Consider the following 19,223-nt stretch of genomic DNA (forward strand, 5'->3'; position numbering starts at 1 on the left):
ACTTAGTGCTGTCCATTCCATCAACAGCCTTGGGACATTCAAAATTAAATATTCACTTTTTTAAACAGCACTTGGCTAATTAGTTCATTTGTTTGAGGCATACTTTATAAATATGATCTTACTATTTGGTATTATTTGGTATATATTAACAATTGGTAAATAATTAATACTATATAATAATATTTTGTACTCTTAAAATTATACTTTTATGAGTGTAATTTCATTATTATTACTTAATTTTCTCATTGTTGTTTTCTCATTTTTTTAATGTAATGTTTTGTTAGACGCTTTGGACAAAAGTGTCTGCTAAATACCTTAACTATAACTACTAGAACTATATAAAAGGATATTTTAAGAGACAATTTGATAATTACCAAACACTGTGAATGACTTTATAATTGTTCTTGTTGAATAAATATACTGATTGACAAGCTCCGGAGTCCTGAGGTAACTAGGGTGAATTTTCACCTATCACAATTAGCCTCCAACAACACAAAAACAATCCATACTTCAAAAACAGCACACTAAAGCTTCTCAAAACTGATTTTGGTTTGCTTTTATACACTAAATGTCACTGAGAGACACTACTCTGGATTGGAGTGACACATTTAAAAAGCATAAATTAGAAATATGTTTTATACTACTTAGTAGGCAGCTCCATGATGAAAAAAGAGATAAGACTAAGCGCACGAGGAGGGACTTTCAGTGACAATACCGTCACTCTATCACAAGCACTCATCTATCTCCCACTTCACCGGCTAGGCCTGTACCATTGTTACTCGACCGCGAACAGAGATGATAACGAGCACTTCAAAGCACGCCACTTGTGTTCCTTACTAGCACAAGAAACAAGAAAGGAAAATCAGTCAGATTGCCCGCTATTTTTTTTACTCTGCACCGAAGGCCTTCACTGAAACATGGGGCCAGCTTCTTTCCCCCCCGTAACGGATGTACACACACAGCAGGTGAGATGTGTGCTCATGCAGTTTGTATGTATGTGTATATGATAATACCCGTGTGTGTATATGTGTGTGTGTGTCTATATCTTTTCAGTCCGCTCCTACAGCCTCCAGTAAAACATGGAGCCTTCCTCGGGCTGCTTCTCCCGCCCGCGATGACTCACGCACAGACGAAGTCGCGGCGTTGCTCAAAGAAGGACCCCTTGGGTGCACAGCGCACCTGTCTGGAGGGTCTGCTGGCATTTATTAGGCAGAATCAGATGGGCCATCTGGCAGGAGAATAAAATAATTCAAAGCGAATTACAGGAAGAGCCCGGACTCATATGCCGGGGTCTGGCCTCGGACTGCTCGGGATAACGAGCAATAATGCCATGATCAGCCAACATCATCGGGGCGAGATTGTGAGCAGATGTTTTGTGTGTTTGACCTGGGGTGGGGGGGAGCGGGGGGGCTCATTCGGGGGGCTCGATTGCACTTAGCGGTGATTTGTTTCTTTAATAAAGACACGCTTGTTCCTGTCGTGACGAGGTTCGGACAGATCTCTGGCATACACACACACACACACTCACGCACACACAAACATATATACACATACACACAGACCTGGTCTGGATGTGGAAGTTGTTGGTTGTTCCTGTGTGTTCGAAGTCGTGGATGGCCGCAGCAAACACCATGGCTAAGATTTCCAGTTCCGTCAGCCAGTGCTGAAGAAACAAAAAACATTTAGGAGAGATTTATCTTTTCATATCGATAGGCATTTTCTCATAGAGCCTGTCTGTATGTGTGTGGACTGACTGGAAAAAAGCAGCCAGCTGCATACAAAATGATTACATAAAACACAAGGCATTTGTGAGTGAGACTGTGTGTGTTAGTGTGTGTTAGTGTGTGTGTGTGTGTGTGTGTGTGTGTGTGTGTGTATGTGTGTCTGTGTAAATGCGAGTAAGTGTGAATATGGATGCGGTTGTGAAGAACACACACACACACACATCTAACCCATTCACACAGACAATGACTGATGACATAGGACATTTTCACATGAGTGTCTGTTGGGCGGTTTTGATGCGGTCGGTAAGGTTTCACTCACCATGACACCGGTGTGGAGCATCAGGTAGTGTGCAGTCTGTGTGACATCGGCGGCGTGGATGAGGTTGTGGTAGGGGTTCCGGTGCTTGCTGTACCCCACCTCCAGTGCCTCCACAAAGGACACCAGGGACGACACGGGGATCTAAGAGGGAGAACATAGAGGCAGTTGAGATCCAAACTCCAAATAATAACAAGGAGAATAGAAACCTGTTCCTTGTGGCTTTGTATCGCCTGGCTGTGGTGACTGTGATATGCACAGTTCAGAGCTACATAAAGGTAGTAGATTTGTGGTTGTGACAATGTGAAGAGAGTAAACACTGAGCATTTCAGTACGCGGTGACAGGGACTACAGGTGCAGCAATATGCGTCAACAGCAAGAACACGTGCTCATAGTGAGAACAGCACTTCAATACAAGCTGGACAGACACAGAGAGGCAGAGCTTAATTTAGAAACAGGCATCTGTCATCAAACTGACAGACATGCATTAATAATATTATTTGTTATATCATAAGAGCAAGTACGAGATTCATATCTGAGGCTGCGTTCGAACGGTGGTTTAAGAATGTATTTATACTCGTTGCACTGTAACAGTGATGGATGAGATTCATATCTAAGGATACATTCGAACAGTGGTTTGTTTGTATTTAGTCATATTATATTCAGGTCTCATTACCCTGCCTCTTCCACACTACCACCCAACCCCTTTTGTACTCAAATCATGGCACGGAGCTCTGGCATGTCCTCATCCTCGTTTTCAAAGCCCTATCACTGGCTCTCCAGTGGAAGCTGAGCCCCGATAAGATCTGACAGCGGGTCTGCAAGGAATAAGAAGAACCAGATGGAGACTCCAGCTCCGGCACGCCTCGCATGCATGTGTGCGTTTAACGCCGCGTAAATCTTTGACTTGCACTCGCAACGAGGTCACGGGGCACGGAGCGCAACACCAGGGAAAGGAGGAGGGGGGGAGGGGAGGTCTTTTTTGGTCAGGCCGTGGAGCTAATCAAGCGAATGTCCAGCCTTTGTGCTCAATGCGGTTTAAGGTTAATGAGATTGTGCCATAGCCTGGAGTGTCTCATTAAGAGCTACTGGTGGAATGCTAGTGGCTCGGTGGCCGGGGTGAGCTGATAGACGGAGGTCAGTACATGGTGGACGAAACACAAGAGAGACGAAGTTAAGAAAACTTTTTTTTTTTTCGTACCCTAAAGCGGTTGATGAGATCATATCTGGTGAGAAGTTCGTAGACCATGAACTTGAGGGCATGCTCGCTACTGGCCTCGTGGAGTGCGAAGACGTCAAATGTCCACTTGTCAACATCCTGCAAAAACAAAACAAATAAGCCCACTTCACCAAGGCTGACATTTGGCAACGTCCCACGCACACTAATCAATGCTAAACCATTCTGACACACAAGGGTAGAAAAAGCCTCTCTCTCTCAGCTGGGTGACTGTGGGCGAGGAACTTTTTCCAGCAAGACTGTAATTTCTAGAATTACAACATACAAAAAAAACCTCATTTCCATAAAAGTTACCATGCACACTCACTTAAAGTCCAGATGCGACCTCAAAAATAGTCCCATTGCAGAGAAAAAAGTACCTTTAATGTCGTGATCACAGCAGGCGGGTAGGTCAGTCCGGCCATATTTGACGTCCTTCTGTACATTCTGTTTGTGAAATCACCAACACACAATCTCGTTACTGACACTTTTACTGATATGAAGGAACATGTGAATGTGTGAAAACAGATGTCATTTAACACTGCAGCCATCTCAAAGCTTTTTCGTGTTTTGCTGTCAGCATCACCATCCAAAAACAAAAACATACAGATTTAAATATTTAGCTATGGGTAAGCGCTAGCCATGGCCAGAGGTTGCATTGAGCATGGCCTGTCACAGGCAGTTTGCCAGTTCGGAATCTTTCAGTGGAACCCCAAATAGAAAAAATAATTGGAATAGAGTAGAATAAACCTGGGTCCCTTCTGGAGGGCTGGGAGAGAGATTGGAGCCCCTTTGGCTCATACTGATATCACTAAAGCCTTTATGTATGCTCGCACACCCTCAAAAAACTCCAAGGTGTCTGCGCAGGGCATTCTTTATGCATGATAAAGGCTTTGAGCCGCCCAGAACCACCGAGCATTGTAAAGTCGATGCGGGAGAGAGCCGCGGCGATGATACACTGGAATAAGGGGAGAAGAGAGAGAATACTGTATTTGGAGCTTTGGCAGCGGCAACAAAGCAAGGTGTGACACGCTGAAAGCTGAGCCAGGCTCACTTGGGGCTTTCAAGTGTCTCCATTCTGTTATTGTAGCGGGGGGAAATCAACTGGCTGACTAGACTTCACAGAACTGGATGGGGGTGCTCTACTCCCATTCCAAGTACTTCTCCTGTCAGCAAATTGTGGAATGGTTTTAATCACGCTGAATGAAAGAACAAAAACATAACAGGAATATTAAAAATGGAACCATTTTTCGGTTCATTGAGTACATCTCAAGGAAAATACTGACTCATAAGTGTGTAATTCCGTATCTTAAGTAAAGATTAATCATCGACAGAGTAAAATAAATGGAGCCATTCATTGCCAAAGCTTTCAGTAACTGTATATGATGAATGCTCAACACATACTGACAAATAGTTCTTGATCATGATATAAAGCAGTGTTATCATACCATTTGCGATGAGCAACACACTGACATCCTGGAGGCTGGTATGCAACAGGTGTCAGTGACATTCGGCAACAGTTGCCATGGAAATGAGGGATACTGGCCTAAGCTCATGCGAGAAGGGGGGAGGGCTTATTACTGTGAAGTATTACTCAGATGTGAGAATGCATGCGACGAGACCGCGAAGAACAAGAAGCCAAATTATTATTTCAAACAATAAATGTCGGATTCTGGGAAGACATTACGGCTCTGCGTAATGAGGCCTTTATCTTTTCTTAGCATCGGGAAAAGAAGGAAAGCGATTCCGCTTGAACCACCACTGCCTGCGATCTAGCCTTGATAAGGGAGAAGTGTTGTTGCAGCTGATGACAATGGTGACATTGGCTTTGAACTCTGAGCTTGGAGCATTCTACATACAAACATATAGAAGTGTTAGCCGTTAGCCTCCGTCCGTATTACATGCCCAGGGAATTCTCGCACGCCATTGTTGTGTGTGTTTACATCCCTACACGAGCTACGGTCGAAGTCGCGTGTGACACCATCTACTCCGTTATCGCTGAGCTCCAAACTCAACATCCTGAGGCCTTCATTGCAATCTCGGGGGACTTTAATCATGTTACCCTGGACTCAACTCTGCCTGCTTTTCACCAGTTTGTGTCTTGCCCAACAAGAAAGAACAGGACAATTGACCTAACGTGAGGGATGCATACAAAGCCACACCCCTTCCCCCCTTAGGGAAATCCGATCACAATCTGGTTTTCCTACAACCCAAATATACACCAAAAGTGCGCAGGCAACCAACCACCACGCGCTCTTTCAGGAAATGGTCTCCTGAGGCAGAGGATGCCCTCAGGGACTGCTTCGAGTCAACTGACTGGAGTGTGCTGCAGGACTCTTTTGGAGAGGACATTGAAGGGGTCACACACTGCACTACTGACTACCTGAACTTCTGTATGGACATTGTCGCTCCCACTAAAACGGTGCGCTGCTTCCCTAACAACAAGCCCTGGATTACCTCTAATGTAAAGCATCTCCTCAACAGGAAAAAGAGGGCTTTCAAAGAGGGGGACCAGGAAGAGCGGAAGCGCGTACAGGGAGAGCTGAAGACCATGCTAAGAGAGGCAAAGGACTCATACAGAAGGAAGGTGGAGCAGAAGCTGCAGGAGAACAACATGAGAGAGGTGTGGGATGGCATGAAAACCATCACAGGCTGCAAGAAGAGCAGCAGCACTGTAGAGGGGGATGTGGTGAGAGCAAACCAGTTTAACCAGTTTTACAACAGGTTTGACAACCCAGCTCCAGGTGTTAGTGACTGTTTAACACCTATTCCTGCATCCCCCCCATCAGCTGCTGCTAACTGCTCACCTCACGCCACAATCACCCCTACCCTCCCCCCTGCTCTGATCACAGCCAGTGTGGCCCCACTCCCTCCAGCTTCAAGCCCTCTGCCACGCTCCACAGCTGCCCCCCCCCCCCCCCCCCCCTGTCTGTCCAAGACTCCTCAAGGCATGCGCGGTGGAACTGGGTGAGCCTCTGCAGCATCTCTTCAACCTGAGCCTCCAACTGGGGAAGGTGCCTGCTCTGTGGAAAACTTCCTGCCTCATCCCCATCCCGAAGAAGCCGCACCCCAGTGAGCTGAATGACTTCAGGCCAGTCGCTCTTACATCACACATATCCAAGACCATGGAACGACTGCTGCTTCACAACCTCAGACCTCAGGTACGCCATGCACTTGACCCGCTGCAGTTTGCCTACCAGGAGAAGGTGGGCGTGCCATCGTCTACCTTATGCACAGGGCTCACTCTTATCTGGACAAGGGGAAAGGTGCTGTGAGAATCATGTTCTTTGATTTCTCCAGTGCCTTTAACACCATCCAGCCCCTCCGACTGAGTGACAAGCTTGTGCAGATGGGTGTGAACGTCCACCTGGTATCCTGGATCACCGACTACCTGACGGAGAGGCCACAGTTTGTCAGGCTGAAAGACTGTGTATCTGAGACTGTGTTGTGCAGCACCGGCGCTCCACAGGGGACTGTGCTCTCACCTGTCCTGTTCACCCTGTACACATCAGACTTCACCTACAACACGGAGTCATGCCACATCCAGAAGTTCTCTGATGACTCTGCTGTTGTGGGATGTATCAGGGATGGACAGGAGGGTGAGTACAGGAGCCTGGTGGACAACTTTGTGCAGTGGTGCAGACACAACCACCTGCAGCTGAACACCTCTAAGACCAAGGAGATGGTGGTGGACTTTAGGAGGTCTCAGCCTCCTCTGCTACCAGTCTCCATCGAGGGGGTCAGTGTGGAGGTGGTCAACACTTACAAATACCTAGGAGTGCATCTGGACAATAAACTGAACTGGTCAGCCAACATTGATGCAATCTACAAGAAGGGTCAGAGCCGGCTCTACTTCCTGAGGAGGTTGAGGTCCTTCGATGTCTGCAACAAACTCCTGCGCATGTTTTACCAGTCTGTGGTTGCCAGCGTCCTCTTTTATGCTGTGGTGTGCTGGGGAGGCAGCATTAAGAAGAGGGATGCGGGGCGACTGGACAGGCTGGTGAGGAAGGCGAGAGCTGTTGTGGGCACCGAACTGGACTGCCTCACAACGGTGGCGGAGAGAAGGACCCTGAGTAGGTTGCTGACTATCTTGGACAATGTCCACCACCCACTACACAGTACAGTCAACAGACAGAAGAGCATATTCAGTGGCAGACTCCTGTCACTGTCATGCTCATCGGACAGGCTGAGGAAGTCCTTTGTCCCCAGGGCCATTCAGCTTTTCAACACCGCCCAGAAGGGGAGGGGGAGGGAGATGGACTTCTCTGCATGAGTCTACCTCAGTCTGCCCTCCCCTGCTCATCTCATCTCATCTCAGCCCCATGCAGAGACTTTACCACCTACATATTCTGCACTATCACTTTGCTCTTTGCACTTTCCAAACACACACACACACACAAGCACAAGACCACTATCTTGCACTACCCATCCTCACAAGCACATGAACATTATATATTTTTTTGCACTCTCCACACCAGCAGCACAAGATCACTTTTCACTTTTCACTTTCCTCCTGGACACGACACTGTCAAAATCATTGCAATAGGGTCAGACCCTTTCCTGTACCTGGAAACACTCTATGTGAATATGTTCTCCCTATGTGTATGTATATGTGATTTATGTATGTATGTCGGTGAGGTGTATAAGTGTATAAGTGTATTTGTGTATGTGTATAAGCTACTGGATGACCTAAATTTCCCTCGGGATTAATAAAGTATCCATCTATCTATCTATCTATCTTCTCTCACGATGACCAAGGTGAAGTGGAAACTTTTGAGGATTCTGGTGTGATGGAAAGCTCTTGTCGTCACGGTGACACTACCTCTCCACGAAGATTCCGGCCTGCACGGCGTGGACGATGCTGCGGAACCGCGGCTTCTCTTCAGGGCGCCTCCGCACCACACCCATCTTCCTGGTGAAGGTGGATGCCAGCCAATCACGCACCTCCAAGGGCACGGAATCCGCCTGGATGTCACTGAGCTCATCCTCAGTGTCCAGAAGCCGCCTGTGTGGGAGAAGAGGCACAGAGTCAAACCGGTCCTCCTTTCAAAAATCTCCTCACTTTAGGAGCGGGGCTTGGTCAGACCATATTTTCATTTCTCAGACATAGCAGACCCTTTTTGCCCCAGTATCACCACCTGTGGATGCCTCACACAATCCTGCTCAAACTGATGATACCTAAAGCCAAATTATATTCAGCCGCAGGGGGATCACACATATAGAAATCGTCTTTGCCTGTTTACCTTTTATTATTCTGTGAGGTGTCTGTGAGTCACCATTCATTGAATGCAGTGCTGAACTGTACAAATAAGCATTTTTTGTGGATCTGCATTGAAAACAGAATGTAATAGCAAGTTCCTGTAGACCAAGCTGCGCAAAATAAATCTTCAGAACACAAAACAAAGTTGAAAGACAGCAGGGAGAGATATGCCTATCTATGTTTTACACTGCCAGAGTTTCTTTCAGAGACAGAGAGAGAGAGAGAGAGAGAGAGATGAAGAGGAGAGAGCAAGAGAATTAACAAAGGAATGGGAGAGACCACAGGGAGAGAAAAAGATGGAAAGAGAGTGACAAAGAGAGCAAGAGAAAGTAAGAGTGAGAGAGAGCTAAAGAGAGAAACCAAAGTGAGAGAAAAAGAAAGAGCAAGAGGATGACAGTGGAGAGCAGTGTGGTGTGGAGAGGAGTGCGCTGGGCCGTGACAGCAGTGGACCCCTGCAGGCACGGTGGAGCGTGGGGCGCCTCCCGCTCTGCCTGAATGTAAATGTAACCATGGAGGGTGGATGGCCCGCACCGCTGAGAGCTTTTCCACCCTCCTCCATCCGCCCGCCTCAACCCGTCACTTTTGTTTTAGTTTCTCAGAGCCGTGACTCAGCCTGGCCTGACGCAATTAGATGGGAAGCAGGAATTCCAGAGAAAGTCGTTAATGCAAATGACAAAAGGGAAAATAAAAGAAAAACAGTGGATGATGAATCAGAGCAGAAGAGAAAAAAAAATCCTGAAAAAAGAAAAGGAAAAAATAATCGCTGTTATTACTGTAAGCTAAGCTCTGAGATGCTTGTCTCTCTCTGCGTGTGTGTGTGTACATATTTGTGTGTGTAAGGCAGCAACTGGGGAACTTTTACCACAACAGATAATCAGCTACATTCTGTAGAAATGTAGAAATGTCTCAAATCTGGAAACCATTGGAAATCAATGCTTGTATCTGTCTAGGGGGCAGGGGGATAACTCCTGGAAGAGCCCAGAACATACGGTGGCATATCTGCAGCTCTCCCCGTCTTCTTCGCGAGCTGAATCTACTGGGATGGTACCACCTGCTTGATGAGCATGACTGACGGGCTGTGCGGAGAGGAAGCAAGCTTTTAGAGCGTGGTGCGCGCCCGTGCTAATTAAACAGGAGCTTCTGAGGAGAAGTGAGGGCCATGGGAAGACCCTTGCAGACTTAAGTGGATGGGCCCAGTGGCACAGAGAGAAAGAGGGAGAGCGAGAGGGAGAGGGAAAGAAAGACAGACAGAGAGGGAGAGCGACAGAGAGGGGGAGAGGGAGGGGGAGAGAGAGACAGACCGAGAGGGAGAGCGAGAGAGAGGGGGAGAGAGCAAGGGAGAGAGATGTTGAAAGGGAGTGCAGAAGGGAGGGAGAGAGAGCAGGAGAGAGAGAGAGAGGAAGAGATGGAGAGAGAGAGAGAGAGAGAAACATGGCACTGATTAGAGGGATATGAAACAGGCTGTCTGTGTGCTTATCACTGTGGTGCACATCTGACACACTCTGGATCACTCACTACAGACTCTGGGAGCATGTGTGTGAGTGTGTTGTGTGTTTGTGTGTTTGTGTGGACTGAGTGAGGTGCAAGAAGCCAGAAACACACACACACACACATACGCACACCAATTCATGAGACCATCGAGCAGAAACGATTAGCACTCCATAGAGGTTATCATTCATCCTGTAAAACACTGTTTCCCCATCTTCCTGTGTCTGCAGTATCACAGCCAACATACCAGGGGAGAGATGCTTCACAGCAAGAACAAAAAGCACACAAACTCACAGACAGCAGGGGCTCTGATCCTCAAAGACAAAAAACCCACATCATTATTCTTTCATTCTACCGTCAGTCGTGTGCGATACTCTGACACCTGCAGTACAACACAGGGCTTGAGTCGCTCCTTGCTGTGCAGTTGATGGCAACTCACCGTGTCTCATCAATGTACACTGCTTCCAGGACCGAGGCTGCATACTCGATGTTCTTCCTCAAGTCCACCACATTCACCTCGCCCTTATCCAGCTGCTTCACCAAGCATCTCAATCTGTGGAGAGGGAGAAAGAGAGAGTGAGAGAAAGAAAGAGAGAGAGAGAGAAAGAGAGAAGGAGAGAGAGGGAGTTAATTGAGCCTCTGGATACCTCCCATCTGGTAAACTAACACGTGCTATATTAGGCCAGCTTTTACGTGTTGGTTGGTTTCCTTGGATACAACACATCAAGTACTACCTTCTATAAACTAAACAGACTTCTTAATATAGTGCCAAACCGAAATGTCAGGGCTAATATAATTCATCAATTGCTCATTGGCCCCCTCCAAATGTTGAAACACGTCAAAGATAAAAAAAGTATTTAGCGTAAAGGAAATGAGCACATGTAAACTTCTCATTTTGATCACCCAGTAGGGTGTGTTTTAGAGACCGCTCCTTATTTCTTTCAGTGTAATAGCATACCAAACATACACAGTCACCTCCACAATGTGTATGGCACCAACAATAGGAGAAGACTGAGGTTCTGTAGGGGCTATATGGGTTTTTTATAAATAATGTTAAGATATGCTTGTAATAAATCCTTCTTAATCCAATCAAATGTCTATTTGTGTCCAAACTCCACATAGTAAGTTAATGGTTGATTGTAAACACCAGAACATTAGAGGAGTTGTGTGATTGTTTGTATATGGAGGGAAATAGGATGTTTGACCTACCCAATTTCCCTCCCAGAAATATCACGTCTTGTGTGTGTGTGTGTGTGTAGATGTGTGTATGTGTGTACATGCGTGTGTGTATGCAGATAAGAAAAAGGTCCACATTTGGAAAAGTATGATATACCCTAATCTAATTGGGTAGGCTACGACCATGAAACATTAATCACAAACACATTTTACAGCTTTCTCCTTGTTTGTTCCTTGAGTTTGTTCTATGAGAACACTCACACACAGCCCCCCCCCCCCACACACACACACACATACACACAAACACAAGCTCCGAGTCCGTCTTCGCAGCCAGGCCTGTGTCCTTGGCAGGCCGATTAGACTTCCGCAAGGACAGATTTTCTATTAGCCCTCTCAAGGACTAACCTCTGTTTCTTATTCATGAACGCAGCGGAAAGGAAAGCGGACAAGGTGTCTTAAGTGGGCGGAGCTGTCAGAAACACTCCTCTGGCAGTGCCCTAGAAGCATCTAAGCATCTGCCCGCGCCAGCCCCGAGCACTCAGCCAATCACAGGCCTACGCCACGGAGGCCCTGCTTCTCCCACGCCCACTCTGGAGGAGAGATGGGAGAAAGAGCTGTGGCATCTCCTCATCCTTTGATGCGGGCCTCAGAAGCATCTGAGAAGCTATGGAAGTCTTTCCCTCAATCACTGTCTAAAGGATCCTCTACATGCCTCGCTATGAACTCACCAGTCTGCATGTCGTCACTGCTTGTGTCTTCTCTCTGTTGTACCCTTGTGTTCCCTTGGTTTTCTGGGTTTGTTTTATCCTCATGTTTGTTCTGTATGAGTGAGTTGACTCTTTCCCTGGTTTTACAAAGTGACTGTGGAAAAAATGAAATGTACTGTATAGATATATTAAATAAATATTATTTTCATTTATCTTTAAATATTTACACTGGTACTGGGGCCTCGTTTGAATCAGCTTGGAGAGGTAGAGGTGGGGGGTGGCGATGGGGGGTGGTTTGGGATAGGCTTTTCACCAGACCTCATCTGGGAAGACCCTCAACCACCATCCACCCACACCCCTCCACTCCTGGGGTCTCCAGTGTTCCACAAAATTAAAAACCAACCCAAGTTAAAAAAAGGGGAAAAAAACAAGCTGATCCGTAGGAGAAAAAAACACACACACAGGCGTAACCATGTAATGTCGTGTTCTGTCAGTTACATAGCAACAAGGTGTCACTTGTACCCTCAGTGGCATGGCTGTGCAGTAGACGTGTGGCACACTGATAGCACTAACGCCCAAACACAAACTGTCAGAGGCACAGAGCCAGAGGGGAGCTTAGCGGAGAGCCAAGAGGAAAACAAGCAGAGAGAACGACAACGAGAACGAGAGCCGCTTCACGCGGCGCTTGAAGAACACTACAAAGGCACGAGTACAAATGACTGCAAGCGCCAGCGAGGCTGTGATGTGGTGATATCGATTCGGCATTCCTTTTGGTTGAATCAACAAGACTGGAAAAAAAAGGAAAGGGGGAAAAAACATAAGAAAACTGATTCCTTTGAGTGACATTCAAAGACATCTCAAAGTACCAGGCCTATCGCTAACGCTGTGCAAGGCATACAAGGGCAGTATTATTGCAGAGGTTGAGTTTAAAAATTGGTGTTATGACTCAAGAATCACCGTTGCCTGTGCATACTTATTTGAGGCTGACCTTGGAGTGAGTAATACCAACATACGGGGTCACACTGCTGGAAGGGGTCAGTGTGTGTGTGTCCTACGTCATTAAAAGCTAATATTTGTATGCGTGGCCAGATTTTCGATGATGTGCAAGTCGTGTACCTTGGTTCATAATGTGCTTGCCCCCGCCCACCCAAAAACACACACACACACACACACACACACCCACACACACACACACACACACGCACACACACACACGCACACACACACGCACGCACGCACGCACGCATGCACACACACACAAACACACACACACCACCCCTCACCAACCTCTCCCTGAGGATTCAACATGCCATCTGTCCAGTTAATCCTCCCACAGACGATGCAAGTGTACCTACCAAAAAAAATATCCAAGGCACAGTGTTTTCACACACCGATGTTACACATCAGTGGCACGCTCGCCGTCACCCCCGAACCACTTGCGAGACAAAGGAGCGACACACGAGCGAGCCGTGAGTCATGGGAAACCACCGTGTCACTGTTGACCCACATCCACCTATCAGGGCCTATTTTTACTGGTGTGTGATGGACGCTGTGTGTGTGTTGGGCGCTGTGTGTGTGTTGGATGCTGTGTGTGTGTTGGACGCTGTGTGTGTGTGTGTGTGTGTGTGTGTGTGTATTAGGCGCTGTGTGTGTGTTGGGAGAGATGGAAGCCAGTTGGGCCGTGGAGAGTGACAGAAGAAAAGGTCATGGGATTGATAAGGCTCTGGGTGGGAGACAGGGGGGTTGAAGGCTGCTGTTGTTATTTGACTTTTGTTTTTCACTTGCGCTGGTGACATACTGGAGAGTAAAGGATTGGCAGGAAGACTTGGTGATGGAGTGGGGGGTATGATGAGTGTTGGAGGTGGAGAGGCATTTGTATGACATGGCATTTGTATGAGATTTCACCCCCCCCACCCCTTTCTCTTTCTCTCTCTCTGTCTCCTTTCTTCCCCCCTCAGTCTCATTTACAGCCCTCCTCTCTACATTTCTCTGTTCCTCTCCCTGTACCCTTCTCCCTTTTCCCCACTCCCGCTATTCTGCTCCCTCTCTCGCCCCCCACCACTCTCTCTCTCTCTCTCCTCCTCCCTCCCTCCCCCTCGCTCTAGCACACGCTCTCCAATTTTTTCCGTCCCTCCCCACATAGAGCAGGCATACCTGCCAGAATGTCACAGTGTGTGTCATTATCACAGAGGGTCTGTGAAGCGCGGAGGGGATGACTCTCCAGCATGATAGCACAGAGCAAATGATTTCATATGGCATCCTGTCAGAGACCATTTACAATAATGTGATAATTACAGGCATTAGGGCCACTGCCTCTTTCAGCTGGGGGGGAAAAGAGGTCTTTTGGAGGGAAAACTACAGTAGTGTGGGGTTGAGGGAGACAGTGGAAACTCTCTCTATTTGTCTGTCTGCCCTCCTCTTTGTCTTACTGTCTGTCTATCTGTCTGCCTGTCTCTCTCTCTCTTTCTCTCTATACTTATATCTTTTTATTCTTCTCTTTTCTCCAAATATCTGGCACATATTAACAGTGTCCCTGTAAACTCTGCAGGCAACACGCTGCACTGGGATTGTCTATGTTCCTGTTTGCATGTCTGTCTCTCTCTCTTACTCGATCTCTCTCTCCCCTCCTCTTCTTTCTCTTTCCCAAAGCATACATATGGTACGTTCTGACAGTACCTGTAAACTCCACGAGCGCCGTTGCACTGGGATCCTGTCAGTGTCCTTGAAGAGCGTATCTCTCTCTCTCTCTTTGCTGTGCTGGGGATCGTTTCGTACGGGTCCTATCAGAGTTCACCCAAAGGCTGAGGCGCTTGTGTTTAACATTTGGAGCCTGACATCTGGAACACTCTCTCATGACGTGTTCCAGTTCAAACACACACACACACACTCTTTCTCACATACTCTTTCCCATCTCACATCACCAGGGGAGCCTCATTTAAACGTACTTAGAACCCCTAAAACAAAAACACTCTGCTCAAGCTGGGGCGATTGACTGGCGGGGCCTGAGTTGTGCAACTCTCTTACTGTGTGATGGCGGTTAACACGTAAGAGAGGAGAGTGGTAACAATGCTGAATACACACACACACACACACACACACACACACACACACACACACACACACACACACACACACACACACACACACACACACACACACACACAGCACATGGAGAAGTCCTTGAGTTATAAACGTGACAGGGTTTGCAATAAAAATAAATTGGAAAAGACAAAAAAGCCCAGAGTTTCTAAATGAGCCAAGTGTAGAATCATAATTCCAGCACCGACTGTCTTATTTTGGACGGGCCCTCCCAGAAGCAATAACAAACGCTAGGGAGTGGAGAGGATAGCGCTCTGGTTTTAGCTCCTCCTCAGGCTCTCCTTATGGCCCAGAAGGGTGGCTGTCCACTGCCGCTGTCGGCTCCTCAGGGACGAGCTCCGATTCCTTCCCCTGCCTGCCTGCCTGCCTCCGGCCCAACACATGTGGGGTGAGCCTGGCGGTGAGAGAGAGAGAGAGGGGAGAGAGAGAGAGGAGGAAGGGCTCCAGAGGCTTGCTCCATCAGCTACACACATCTGCTCTGTGTGAGGTATCGCCTGAAGGCACAGCGACGCTTGCAGAGGATTAGAATGGGCAGCAGCGTGACTTCTCTTTGACTTCGGATCTCTTTGTCTTTCTGTTGGCGCGAGTCATTTTCTTTCTCACTGTCTCGCTCTCTCTTCCCATATCTGTCTGTCTTTCTACCCCTCTTTGCTTCTCTGCTTCTCTTTCATTGTTTCTCTCTCTCTCTCACACACACACACACACACTCTCACATATACACACTCTCTCTCTCTCTCTCTGTCTCTGCCTCCCTCTCTGTGTAGAGAGGAAACCTCAATGGGGAGGAATGACTGAAAGGTTATTGGAGGGCTGTCAATTTATACAACCAGAGGCCTTTAGCATCATTCTTTTCAAGTTCACCCAGTGCTCTACCAGCAATGTGGCGCAGATGAGCTTTCTTTATGGCTTTAAAATATAAAAAAATGTAAAAACATGGCTGATTGACATAATGCGACACGAGAAACCCACAGCCGTACACCCCGAGTACACCCCAGCGCCATCAAAACAACAGCGCTTAGGTCACGATCTCACACAGATACCACTTTCTGGTACACCAGAAAGAATTTTTCCCATGGTGCCATTTTCTGTCTTAAATTCCTCCCTGGGGGGGCAGGGAGGAGGGCCTGCTGCCGTCACTGGGCTTTGGCCTGGGGCCCCAGGGGCACGGGCGGTGCCAGCCTCTCAGATGGAAACCGAATTCCTCACCCCTCCACGCTGGCACCCAGAGGACAGCTCTGTGACCTGGTAACAAATTCCATAAGACAGCGAGGCAGCGAGGGGGAGCGCGTGATTAATCCAGCCAAGGATGCCAGTTCCCTTTTAAAGTCTGAAAAATGGCTATTGGCAGACAACACTGTACGACTGGTCTCCTCGCACCATTTGTCTTTGCAAACAAACCAGCGTGTTCTCTGATGCCACTGATATCCCCCATGCGAGATGAGGACACTAGGTAAATAAAAACGGTGCTTTAAAAACCACTGAAACTTGTTCCTTTTTTACTGCTAACATAAAATGTGATTTGATACAGCGTACGCAGTCTAAACTTGCCATCTGGGCGCTTTCATTGCTTTGTTTTTGCGTGACCTAGGAGCACTCACCAAACTCACCGAAGGAGCAACTCCAGTGCTAACTGTAATGCTGTTCTTTTTTGCTTTTTTCAGTTTTGTTTAAAAAAAGAAAATACGTTTTTTAACACGAGCTTACAGTACCCCTGAAAGCTCTCAGTGTGACATGTGAGCATTTCCAGCCGTCCGCTGGTGGCGTTCCAGCACGGACACTGAGGCACTTAAAATCTAACATTCGCTGCCCTATAAACACACTTCCTGAGACTGGGCTTGTGTGTTAGCGCGTATGCTAGCGTCTGCCCTGGTCAGGCCAGCAAAGTCCTCATCAGTCAGAGTGCAGAGTGTGTGTGTGTGTGTGTGTGTGTGTGTGTGTGTGTGTGTGTGTGTGTGCGTGTGTGCGTGTGTGTGTGTGTGTGTGTGTGTGTGGGGGTGAGCTGACAGACCCAATCCACAGCTCAGGGTCTGAGACAGATGTCCCAGCCACATGCAGGGACAGAGAAAGACAGAGAGAGGGAGCGAGGGAGTGAGCATTACTCCACTTGAGATCATATCGTTTGCGCGACACACCAGTTTATTTTAAGTTGTAAACTGGCCTCTCGGACCCCTACTTAAGGCCCTTCAGCCGATGGCTCCCAAACACAGCCCCCGCAGAGCAGCGCTCCGCACCTCTGTTTAATCCTGTTTTGGCCCAAACCGAGGAGAGGTGGAATCCTTCGTTAGAGCGCTATCTCTGTTGGACATCTCCCCACTGCCCTCCCCTCTTCCATCACTAACACGGCTCTTTCTCACCCAGTCCAACACCCCAGCAGCCTCCCCTGGCTCTCTCCGGGCTGATATCTGTGTTTGGTGGTGGGGCGACAGCAGGAGGGGAAGAGTGCTAAAAACATCATTATGGTCCAATAAAAATGACAAAGCAGCACGGTGGCTCAGGAGACTGTGATTACATCACTCTCCCGGGTCTCTGGGATAAATGAAACCATCGGCCCGGCACTTCTCACCGGGGGTGGGGGTGGGGGGTTGGTGGTGGAAAACAGGGCAATCAAACATTAAAACATCCAGGCAGCGCTCTGGGTCTCTGGGATGAATAAAACACATCAGCGCTCCGGTGCTTCTTAGCATGCGTATGAGATGAGAGGAGGCGTGGGGTGGGGTGGGATCGGGGGGTTGTAACGGGGCAATCAAACATTAAAACAGCCAGGCAGTGCCCTGCAGTGGCGGCAGAGGTCCACCACTCTCAGTCTGCCTTGAGCCGGGCTCCTTTAAAAGCCTGGTCTGGCTGCCTGAATGGGGGCTTCGCATGAGAGGGGGATCAGCTGTGGAAATGAAACCCTGCGTGGCCCGCGGCGTCGGCAGCGCCTGCTCCCCCTGCTCCTCCTGCTCCCTGGGAGGTCTGGGGGGTGCGGGAGCCAGAGCCAAAGCCAGAGCCCGAGATGTAAACCACCTTGTTGTACACCTAATAGTGTGTGTGTGCAGCTGTGGGCTGTAAAAGGTCAGGGACGTTGCGCCCTCGACCACGAGAGTGTAGTGTGTGTTTGATCTGGTTACTGTTTAACCCCTGCGATGACGGCCCAAGCTCCATGATTGCCTGACTCAGAGAGAGGTGAAAGAAGAGTTGCAGGGATGGGAGCTGTGTCCAACTGGACGTGATCTCAGCACTAGGGATGTGGAGATGAACCGTTTCCCGGTTCATCTCGGTGATAAATCGTAACGGTGAAATACTTGCTACAACTTTGAATTCAGTATTTTAAAACCGTTAAAGAAAAAAACATCAGTCTGTGTGAATATACTGTCGGCTTATTTGAGTTCTCTAAGGTTACATGCATCTTTTTCTATGCAATCTACTCTTGCATTCAGAATGTTACTAGTGCACACTCCCGTAGCACATCAGTTTTTTTTTTTTAAATGGAAAATAATTAAGATAAGAACTGTGGTTATTTCTTTCACAATTAACCGTCCCACCTACATTCAAACCCTGGTATCCCTACTCAGCACCAATACTTAATTTGCTTGTCTGTTTCTGCAGAAAGCCAAGCAGCTATGTGAAGCTGTTCTCTCTCCTTTGCAAAATATGCAAGTGTGGTTAAATGTAAAAACGTTGATATCAGAACACTAATTACCATATGCAGAATTTCTCCTAGTGATTAATTATGGAAAACACTGCATTTTTTATCAGCAAACAAATGTTGATCTTTAAAATTCATCAAACTGTTATCAGTTGGACAGGCTCATGTTCCTATGTATCTATAACTGTATTTAGCCTGTGCAAAGTGCATAAGCGGGCTGTTTTAACTGCACAGTCACACTGCTGGAGCTGTGAAATAAAGGTGTCTGAGAAATCTTACACTGAGAGATGCCATTCACACCTCCTTACATAATTCATATCTGCAGAGATAGGGAGGATTCGCACTGTTTTGAAGTTTAGAGAGTGTTTACTAGCGCAGTACAATGCAATAAAATACCTCTGCAGTTAATGTTTTAGATAGGGTTGTCAAAATTATGTTTTAATTTTGATTATAGAAAAGTAACGTGTCAAGAAATGTTATGCCCCTTGACACCATATATCACTGTGCATAAGTTAAACATTGAAATTGCTCAGCGGCGGCCATATTGGATGGATTCATAAAAATAGTGGTCAGTCTGCGTTGCAGTAATAGTTCATATTTCTCCCACCG

At 47.5% G+C, this 19,223-nt stretch overlaps 1 protein-coding gene across 3 annotated transcripts in view; it reads right to left on the reverse strand.

Moving 5' to 3' along the window:
* The window catches only part of pde1a (phosphodiesterase 1A, calmodulin-dependent), a 44,832-nt gene that overhangs the window by 5,603 nt on the left and 20,006 nt on the right, over nucleotides 1–19,223 (reverse strand). For 2 of the 3 annotated variants that reach the window (XM_031586369.2, XM_012833947.3), the window contains 6 exons: nucleotides 10,444–10,557; nucleotides 8,079–8,261; nucleotides 3,637–3,703; nucleotides 3,242–3,358; nucleotides 2,044–2,184; nucleotides 1,563–1,663 (listed from right to left, as the gene is read on the reverse strand). In XM_031586369.2, coding sequence (XP_031442229.1) covers nucleotides 1,563–1,663; nucleotides 2,044–2,184; nucleotides 3,242–3,358; nucleotides 3,637–3,703; nucleotides 8,079–8,261; nucleotides 10,444–10,557 — 723 coding nt within the window. Of the gene's footprint in view, nucleotides 1–1,562; nucleotides 1,664–2,043; nucleotides 2,185–3,241; nucleotides 3,359–3,636; nucleotides 3,704–8,078; nucleotides 8,262–10,443; nucleotides 10,558–13,242; nucleotides 13,329–19,223 lie in introns of those variants that run through there. The other variant, XM_042710319.1, reaches the window with a different exon arrangement.

Source organism: Clupea harengus, chromosome 2 (genome assembly GCF_900700415.2).
Source record: "Clupea harengus chromosome 2, Ch_v2.0.2, whole genome shotgun sequence".
In the NCBI taxonomy this organism is placed as follows: Eukaryota; Metazoa; Chordata; class Actinopteri; order Clupeiformes; family Clupeidae; genus Clupea; species Clupea harengus.